Source organism: Nematostella vectensis, chromosome 6 (assembly GCF_932526225.1).
Source record: "Nematostella vectensis chromosome 6, jaNemVect1.1, whole genome shotgun sequence".
In the NCBI taxonomy this organism is placed as follows: Eukaryota; Metazoa; Cnidaria; class Anthozoa; order Actiniaria; family Edwardsiidae; genus Nematostella; species Nematostella vectensis.
Genome location: NC_064039.1, coordinates 14,707,774 through 14,717,754, shown reverse-complemented (window position 1 = coordinate 14,717,754; position 9,981 = coordinate 14,707,774). Strand labels below are relative to the sequence as shown.

Genomic DNA, 9,981 nt, shown 5'->3' with positions numbered 1-9,981 from the left:
CCCCTAAAAATACCCGATTTTCACCCCTAAAAAATAAGGGGAGCATCACTAGCGCACAGGGCTAACACTCGAAACGTCAGCCAAACTACTCTATTGAAATGATGCTAGTATACAATTTCAACCTCGTGTTGATTTATTTCCTTATCTTTGCTACTGTTGATACTCCTAGCCAACTTTAACCTGACAACCATAACTTAAACTTCCCTCTCTTTACCCCTCAATTTGTGATCGTGTAATACCCTTTTTACAATAGACTTTTTTTTTATTTCCATCACGCCATAGTCAATAACTATTTGATAACTATGAACAACTATTAATAACTGTTTACTATTATCACGCATAATAACTATATGATGATACTTTGTTCTTTATTTCTTTGAAAAAGAGGGCAGCCTTTTTAAATTAACCCTGTTATGATGAAGGGCGGTCTAGGCATCACAACACGGCATCTTCAACCGGCTGAAGGGATCAGCGGTCTGGTACGCGTCCCTCCCCGGTACACATCGCTTGGTTGACTCCGTGCTCAGGTCAAAGTGCTTGGAGTAGCGAGAAACCCGCAGAAGTTCAGCCAAGGCAGCATCGACACTTTTTGGTTCGCCAGTCTAAGGGACAGAACAAGAAATGTAAGAACAGATGGGCAAAAATCCGCAAAACTAAGAGCGTATTACATCTGGGTAAAATATGTATGGCAAAGATAAGAGAAAAATATAAAATTTACTTAAAAAAGCGAGCATGGGACAAGGTAAGCGATAAAATATAAAACGAACAAACAAAGAAAAGCATTGTACATGGTTAAAGGCAAAAGAAGGATATGAAATTAGCTAACTCGAAAAGAACAAAGAATGAATGCTTCTTTGGAAAAGGCAGCCCCTTATTGTTCGTCTTAAAAAGGTTAATGAAAAACAAGAAAAAGGGTCTAACTACTAGCTGTAACTTTGTCAGCTTAAAGGTAGAGAAGACTCAAAATCAGGGTCTATCTCCATGGCAAAAAAAACTATCGCTTTACCTTTAATTTTGTGTATACATCAAAACCGAACTCGTTCTCGTGGTCTGGTATTGTTCCTTCGGATGAAACATGAAATATATTATGAGGTTATGATGACATTTGTAGCAATTTAAATCCAACTTATCCTACGGTAAAATAATATGTGCATTAAATTATTTCCAAAAATTATTACAATGCGACAGTGTCGCGTAAGTCGGGTCTAGTGTTTTTACAGTGCGACGCACACTATCGTGGGCACTCTAGTATCTTTATAGTGCGACGCGCGCTACCGTGGGCACTCTAGTATCTTTATAGTGCGACGCGCGCTACCGTGGGCACTCTAGTATCTTTATAGTGCGACGCGCGCTACCGTGGGCACTCTAGTATCTTTATAGTGCGACGCGCGCTACCGTGGGCACTCTAGTATCTTTATAGTGCGACGTACACTACCGTGGGCACTTAATTGGTTTACTTCACAAAACTGTCGAGGTGGCCACGCTAGCGCGTATCACTGTAAAACAACCATTGAAATACTGTACAACCTTCGGCCTAATCCACAATCAAAGATTGCGAGTATATCATAAGGATGACAAAGATGTTATTCCATTAAGCTAGAACTGCCAGTAGTTCTGAGAGTAAAAAACGACGCGAGCTACCTTAACCGCAAAGTTTTGAGATAAACGTTAGGTGCGACGCGCGCTACCGTAACCATTTAGAATTCACGTGACATTTTGAGATGCAAAATCACGCTAAAATAAACAAAAAATGTATGCGGCCGTCACGCCGAAAAAATGGAATGATTCGTAAGAGCTAAGTAAACTGCATTTTGTTGGTATAAATCTGCCAGCGCTTACAAGTCGACTGTGGCTTATGTTATTTAACTATTGTGGTTACGCACACAGCACTTTCTTCGCCACCTTTGTATGTTGCCTGTAACGCCACGTCACTGTTGTATTGTCTCGGTGATTTGATGAGACGGTAAGTGGCGGAGACGAACTGGGCCTCGTCACCTTTTTAAACCAATGACATTATTAGAATATGGACCATTTAATGGAATTGTCAGTGATCAAGGGAAATTCCGGGAGGGAGCGGACGGTGGTCTTGCAGTGCCTATTTCGGGGGTTAGGAAATTTGAAAGAAACGTTTATTAATGAATCGATTAAGGAATAGTACAGCGAACATTTCATGTTATGTTTGGAGATATCATAATAGTGGAGGTCACGCCGTCTTTAAATAACAAGTTATATATTAATATATGTAATGAAAGATTGTATTTAATAAAAGCACGCATAGCATCTGGATCAAAACCTACCTAGAATCTTTCTTAATTCGGCGGATTGACAAATAATCTTGTTACTAGCAACCAGATATGGACCAGAAAATCCTATGTCTTTACACAGTTTCACCAGGTCTCGCCACACAAGTGCGCCAGCGAAGCCCTCACCTAAAGCGAGGTAAGAGGTATAAAGCTCCAACCAATGAAGGGGGAATCAGCTAAAAACATGACGGATAGGGCGAAGCAGAGCCCAAACAATCATGCCAAAAAATAACGAGGAGAAAACTCTACAACCCCAAAAAATGAAAATGTCGAATCTATTGCACAGACTTTATTCTATTCAGCGACGTATGCCACTTTGACACAATTTCGTACGCCTCCCAAGTGAACGATACATTTCTTATAAGTCTCAAATGATAAGAGTGTTTAAAGTATAGCAAAATGGGAAGACCCTTTTACAGTCTTATACCAGAGGTCTCTCCCTAACGGGTGCTTGAGTGTACTAGGTGCATTTCTTACCCCATAAGGCTTTATTCTTGCGAGCTTCGTCACTTACTGCCCTGTCCGCATACATGTCACTAAAGTAAACTTCGCCACCCTCCTAACACAGAATCACAATGGGGTTACGAAGGTATTTAAACTGTGGCATCAAACTTTGAGATGGGTGAAAAATTGTTGCTCTTGATTCTTTTTGTATTACGAGCCATCTTATTCGTGTCTTTATAGTGTGATCCAAGAAGAAGTCTACAACCAGTAAGAATGTACGTTTTCAGCACCAGTAAAAAGAGCGCCGGCTAACCCCTTAATATTGAGGGCACAGCCACGCCCCTACTGGTCATTTCCTTATAACTTTTCAAATTAATGGGGAGGGGGGCACGTGCCCCCAGTGCCCCACCCCCTGCTACGGCCCTGAGAAATCACGCAGTCATCATTTTGAGTATGATAACTACCAGTATGCATAGCGCGCATCCAACAGGGAGTTATACAAGAACATATGTAAAGTTTTCCATTCTAAACGAGGATGAGCTAGTTGTACCTTGAGTACTCTCCAAGCCTCCTCAAGTACAGATTTCTTGTCTGAAGTAAGGTTTACCACGCAGTTTGAGCTAGAGGAAAACGCACACAGTGATCATGTTAAAGATCAATGACAACTCCTTTGTTATTGTTCAGATACAACGGTTTATTCGTTAGGAAACTTCAAAATAACAATCTACGAATGAATGCTGATCGTTATTGACCATATTTGATTAGAAGTATCTCGGTTACTCTCTTGAAATAACCAATGGAAATAGATTCCTTGTGTGCCTCGGCATTGAGCGGGAGATAAAATGGCGTCGTGACTGGCCTTCTTTAAAAATACGTAAAGAGTAAAGAGATTTGACTGAATGAAATAGGTAAAAAAAACAATTAAAAAAGAAAGCAATGTTGTTTTTAGTGTTGGAAATTATATCCTTCAATAAAACTCACACAACAACATCATATGAGTTGCTTGTCACGCCAGCCTCCTTCAAATTCTCAATGTCTCCCATGATGAATTCTGTGTTTGGCTTGTTGTGACCAAAAGCCTTGGCATGGAAGTCCTTGTATTTGTTGGCAATGTCCACCTGATGGATAGAGAGATGCCTTTATTTTACAACGGTTAAAACTCTTTCAATGTCACATGCATATGACATTGTTATCAATAAAGGCCGTTAATAATATACAATAATGCAAAAATGGGGAAAGGGATGCAATTTATTATTTGACATACGACTAATAAAAAAACGTGGAAAGTGCAAACGGCGATTAGAAAATGGTAGTTCTACGAGCGGAAGTTCCCATGTATCTAATTATATTTCAACCGAATACAGGATAATACGGATTACTTATGCGAAAATCGATTATAATCAATGTTTAGCTCTGGCAACGATGGCGTTTATCTATAATTTTTTCCGCCACCGCGACACATAGATTTTCCCGTTCAACAGCACGAGCATCGATATTTCGCAGCAGTTTTCAACATGGCGTGGACATATACAGTGTCAGGTTTGCTTAGGCCAGAAATACTGGTACTAGAAGAACTGGCAAACAAAATTGAACGGGGCTTAAAGCCGCATTGTCACCAGTTTACTTCCGGTCGATTACGTAACAGCCTCCGATGATTTTAAACGAAAAACGCGAAATATTTCAAAATATTGAAAGCAGTGTGTCTATTCGAAGTTTTTTTGAGGATGTGATCGAAAAGCGGATGGCCTGTTAAATATCTCGGATTCTAATAGATTCTTTTGTCTTTTAACGGTTGAGGTTTCCGTCGGACTTCCGGAAGTGAACTGGTGATAATGCGGCTTTAACCTGCAAGACAGATCTATGAGAAACGGTTGAATGCAATTCAGATATAGTTAAACCAAGTTGCGTTTCCAGTGCCGTAGCAGGCCTCGGAATATTGGAGGGGCACAATACAAACACATTAAGAAAATATTGGGACAATACACCAAAAACTGGAATTTACAGCCACGCCACTACAGGTCATTTCCTTATATTTTTTTCACATATTGGGGTGGGGGGGGGGGGGCACGTGCCCCCAGTGCCCCACCTCCTGCTATGGCCTTGGTTTTCAGAAGCTTATCATTCGACGTGGACCCTTAGATATTTCAGGAGGGTGGGGGTGCGCGTTGTCTTGGATGCACCTTTTTTTTACTGATCCATTGATTTTCAGACAGCCTCCGTGTATCCTGTTCTATATATTATCATACAAAGTACACCCCTTGCCTCAACTGCTCCCTGGAAGGAACAGTATTTATCCAAGAATGGGCATGCAATAGGCACAAAAACTTAACTTTTAAAACCACACAATATTACAATATTACTTTGAGGGTCAATGACCATAGTTTACTGGTTAGTTTTACTCCCCGGCCCCACCCCCTAAAACATAGTATCCCTCCATCTCTTTTTGTCTTACACAGTACCATTTAAGACAGGTCTTTAACTCCAAACAAGGAGCCCTTATGGGTTTGTTTGGCACCTGTTCTGGAGTCATGTCCACTCCTGTGACAAAGCCTTTTTCTCCAACAAGCTTGCTAAGGATGAAGCAATCGCGACCAGAACCACATCCAAGGTCAAGGACACGGCATTCCTCAAGGCATTCTGGGAATACTGAGCCACACCCAAAGTACCTTGTTACAAAACAAAATTGGATAACAATAATAATAATGATGATGATGATGATGATGATGATATATAATAATATAATAATAATAACTTTAATAAAAATTCAGAGAAAAAAATTAAACATGCATACGTATTATAATTAATAATGTTTAATATATATTAAAGAAATAATAATAATAATAAAAATAAAAACAACAATAATGATAATAATAATGACAAGCTTTATTTATATCAAAATATGCCATAATAAACAAAACAAAAGTAAAACCTGACCCACTAAAAAGCAATAGGATCAACTTATGTAGCCTCCTACGCGCCGCTCTTTGGGACCACGATTCCTTAGGCCCCACGAGCCACGTGGGGCCTAAGGAATCGTGGTCCCAAAGACCAACTACAACTTATGATTCACTGATAAATAAATATCAGCACGTTCTTTACACTTGTTCTTGGTCTTAAAATACAGCAGAGAGAGATAGCAGGACAGTAGAAGGATATAGCAAGACAGTAGAGAGAGATTGCAGGACAGTAGAGAGATAACAGGACAGTAGAGAGATAGCAGGACAGTAGAAGGAGATAGCAGGACAGTAGAAGGAGATAGCAGGACAGTAGAGAGAGATAGCAGGACAGTAGAAGGAGATAGCAGGACAGTAGAGAGATAGCAGGACAGTAGAGAGAGATAGCAGGACAGTAGAAGGAGATAGCAGGACAGTAGAGGGAGATAGCAGGACAGTAGAGAGATAGCAGGACAGTAGAGAGATAGCAGGACAGTAGAGAGAGATAGCAGGACAGTAGAGGGAGATAGCAGGACAGTAGAGAGAGATAGCAGGACAGTAGAAGGAGATAGCAGGACAGTAGAGGGAGATAGCAGGACAGTAGAGAGATAGCAGGACAGTAGAGAGATAGCAGGACAGTAGAGAGAGATAGCAGGACAGTAGAGGGAGATAGCAGGACAGTAGAAGGAGATAGCAGGACAGTAGAGAGAGATAGCAGGACAGTAGAGAGATAGCAGGACAGTAGAGAGATAGCAGGACAGTAGAAGGAGATAGCAGGACAGTAGAGAGAGATTGCAGGACAGTAGAGAGATAGCAGGACAGTAGAGAGATAGCAGGACAGTAGAAGGAGATAGCAGGACAGTAGAAGGAGATAGCAGGACAGTAGAGAGAGATAGCAGGACAGTAGAGAGAGATAGCAGGACAGTAGAGAGAGATAGCAGGACAGTAGAGAGATAGCAGGACAGTAGAGAGAGATAGCAGGACAGTAGAGAGAGATAGCAGGGCAGTAGAGGGAGATAGCAGGACAGTAGAGGGAGATAGCAGGACAGTAGAGAGATAGCAGGACAGTAGAGGGAGAGAGAAACACCGCAGAGAGTGATAGCAATACAGTAGAGAGAGAACCCGAAGATTCTAGTGACAGCAATGAGTGGTCGACAGAAGAGGATTATCATCTTGAATTAATATATTTGCTCTTCTTAATATTCAGCTTGCTCTAGCTATTCTTGATCAAGACTTTTGCACAGCTATAGGATTATTGAGTTATTTTGACAACCTTACATATAAAAGTGTTATTGATACAATTGGGATTTCCCATTATTATATTATGATATTTAAAAATATAATTATATTATCTCATTTTATTTTATTTTAATATATACACAGATGATACATATTGTTTTTATGATTAGGATTTTTGTAATAGTGAAAACATAATAGTTAATGACACATTTGGGATCCCCCATTTATATATTATAAATAGTTTAAAATTAAATTATTTACTATCTCATTATATTTTATTTTATCATTATAGTTGCAGTTGGTACATTTTGATATAATATTTGATATTTACCAAAGATGGAATGATATATTCTATTAAAGTATTTATTTATAATTGCAGTTGGTACATATTGATTTTGATCAGGATTTGTGATAGTGAAAACATAATTATAGTTATTGATATATTTTAGATAATTTACTATCATTATATTTTATTTTTTATAGTTGCAGTTGGTACATTTTGATATATTTGATATTCACCGAAAATGGAATGATATATTCTATCAAAGTGTTTATTTATAGTTGCAGTTGGTACATATTAATTTTGATCAGGATTTTGTGATAGTGAAAACAAAATTATAGTTATTGATATATTTGAGATTATTTACTATCATTTAATTATTTATAGTTGCAGTTGATACATATAGATATGATTTTCAGTTGTTATACCAGAAAATAAAACGAGATTGCTTAGATATAGAGGTCTGATTTACTGTGAAATGATATGATACAAATAGAAGTTGTAGACTAATGTCCGATATGACATACAGGCATCTGCCGATTGTGATATCATTCATATGGACATGGATGCATTTCTTGCTGTTAAGGGTTTGAATGTCATACTTTTTCCTGGGTGAGCATACCAGACCCCTAGGGGGGTTCTTCAGGGTAAAAGTGATAGGGATGCTGGTTGAAAAATTTGAAAAATACCCCCAAAAAAATACCTGCATGACCAAAAATTGCTGCCCTAAACAATACCTCAGGAGCCTTAAAAATACCATTTCTAAGAGAAAAGCTTATTTTTTTCTCGGATACCCCTTATACCTAAGCCCCGACTTTGACCCCTAAAAAATAGGACGAGAATCCTTATCAGGTCAACATGGGAAGAACCCCCCCAGGATCAGACTCCTTAGACAGCCTTCTTTTTATAATGATTGATAGTTTAGGTAGGGGTGTGGGGTATGCTTCACTATATTTTTTTTTATATTTCCAGCTCATAAGGGGGCTGGAAATGCACTAAAACTTATGATTCACAGGCCAATGAACCATTTGGTGCCTAGGGCTTGATTCACCTTTTTTTTTTTTAAGCTTGATGCACGATTTTTTTGTGTGTTTGGTCGGCCTGCATGATTTTTTTTTCCTTTTTTTTTCCTTGCACGAAATTTTTTTTGGCTGTTTGCCCCTCTCTCCCCCCCCCCCCCCCCCCCCATCACTTTTCTAATTGTCCGTCCAAAAACACCTGCGGTTGCAGATGAAAGTCTTCCAAGCCCTAAAATTGTCTACACCTCCTTTAAGGAGAGCTACATTTTGCTTTTAGAATGGTTCTTCTGGACATAAATAGCCGCCGCTGACTTCCATATATAAAATTAATATTTTATATTCAGCTTACTTAACGGTATGCTCAATTACCTTTGGATAACTTCTTCATGACAAAACTTCAAAGCCTCTCGAACATTAGGTGCCATATTACATGCTCTTGTCTTGCATACATCGGCTTGGAGATCTTCAGCGCTTTTCAAATGTTTTCCATAGAAGTCTTTCACGCATTCTTTGAGGTCCATCTTTCAAGTAAACACGAACGAAGACTTGAAAAGACAATTTCACACAAGAATGGTCAAGTTTAGTTCAATCGCTAAAATACAAAAATGGACGAAAATGCCAAGGCAAGTCCTACTCAAGTACTTTATACGAAAAGAAGAAGAAGTACCTTGTGTGCTTTTGTCTTCTTTAATATAGCGGGATTATTTAACAGCAGGGAGCTAATAGAGCAGACGTACTATGCTGGTTCTTCATGTGGCCGTCGATATAGTGTGTCCTAGATACTGACCCTGACCCTAACCATCAGGCTAACCATATTGATGGCTACATGAAGTACGAACCTCGTGCCGCCAGAATCTGCCGCTTCTGTCTGTTCTTGGGGACGATTGCGGCGGGCGCGCGGGCGCTATCTTTTGGCGTGTTCATTCACCATCTCATAGATTCGTACCATAGGTAGCCCAAGCTCTTTATTTCTCCCTAATGATGTTAACGGGGTGAAAAAACAAAATTAGTGAAAAAAACTTGTTGAAAAGACGTGTGTAGTCTAGTGTTGTGTTTATGTTTACTTTTTGCGTGTTCTTTGGCAGTATTAAAGCGCCTTTTTTAAGATTCACATAAAAGAGTTCAAATCGTGAATCTTATAACCTTTCAGAGTTGATAGACTTGGTCAAGTCTTTATATTTTCATCTTCCAAATGGTATGTGGTTCGTATGGACCCTATCTTTAATCTTTAATCTTTAATAGTTATACTCCTAAAAAACAGTTAAGACTATACTAGGAGTTGAAAAAGAAAATACAATATGTAAATACAAAAGAAAAATATAATAATAATAATTATCGGCCATCGGAAAAATAATTTAGGTTAAATTGAAAATGAAGCATAAATATATATTACTTGAAAATTATTGAAATTAGATATTTGATAAAATTAAATAACTGTTCATAAAAAAAAAAAAAAAAAAAAATTATATATACATGAAATTAAAAATTATCATCAATAGAGTGAATGCCATAAATGCATGAAACAGCCAAACAACAAGAATCAACCCAAGCGCGAAACAAAGAATCTTTGCCTCACCCTTGAGCCAACTCCCGCTAGTCTGGCAGCCGCTCCATGCATCCATGGCATAAAACACGCGTTCGCACGAATAACTCAAATCCGTAATATTAAGGTATTTTGGTCAACCTTCGGAAAAAAGGCCGTGAACTGAAAGACCCGGGTCCAGTCATTTTTGACGTAGATCGAGATGTCAACCAAATTACAC

The 9,981-nt window shown here is 38.8% G+C and overlaps 1 protein-coding gene across 3 annotated transcripts; it reads right to left on the bottom strand.

Annotated features, from left to right (window-relative positions):
* Positions 1-115: 115 nt before the first annotated feature.
* On the bottom strand, positions 116-9,350 carry LOC5515132 (arsenite methyltransferase). Of its 3 annotated transcripts, none has more exons than XM_032384749.2 (10): positions 8,886-9,337; positions 8,588-8,739; positions 5,263-5,413; positions 3,729-3,865; positions 3,298-3,367; positions 2,781-2,862; positions 2,298-2,429; positions 1,903-1,995; positions 1,007-1,062; positions 116-602 (listed from the first exon to the last, which is right to left on the bottom strand). In XM_032384749.2, the coding sequence occupies exons 2-10, from the start codon at positions 8,737-8,739 to the stop codon at positions 429-431; spliced, it is 1,047 nt and encodes a 348-aa protein (XP_032240640.1). In that variant the 5' UTR covers positions 8,886-9,337; the 3' UTR covers positions 116-428. The 3 variants fall into 3 exon arrangements, with proteins under 3 accessions (XP_032240640.1, XP_032240639.1, XP_032240641.1); XM_032384748.2 differs by having other exon boundaries at positions 8,588-8,763; positions 8,886-9,332; XM_032384750.2 differs by having other exon boundaries at positions 466-602; positions 1,884-1,995; positions 8,588-8,763; positions 8,886-9,350.
* Positions 9,351-9,981: the final 631 nt, after the last annotated feature.

Coding starts and splice junctions, on each gene's coding strand:
- LOC5515132 (XM_032384749.2), bottom strand. CDS start 8,739: ATGGACCTCAAAGAATGCGTGAAAGACTTCTATGGAAAACATTTGAAA. Junction 5,414..8,587: donor CATGAAGAAGTTATCCAAAG/GTAATTGAGCAT, acceptor TTTTGTAACAAG/GTACTTTGGGTGTGGCTCAG. Junction 3,866..5,262: donor TGGACATGACTCCAGAACAG/GTGCCAAACAAA, acceptor TCTATCCATCAG/GTGGACATTGCCAACAAATA.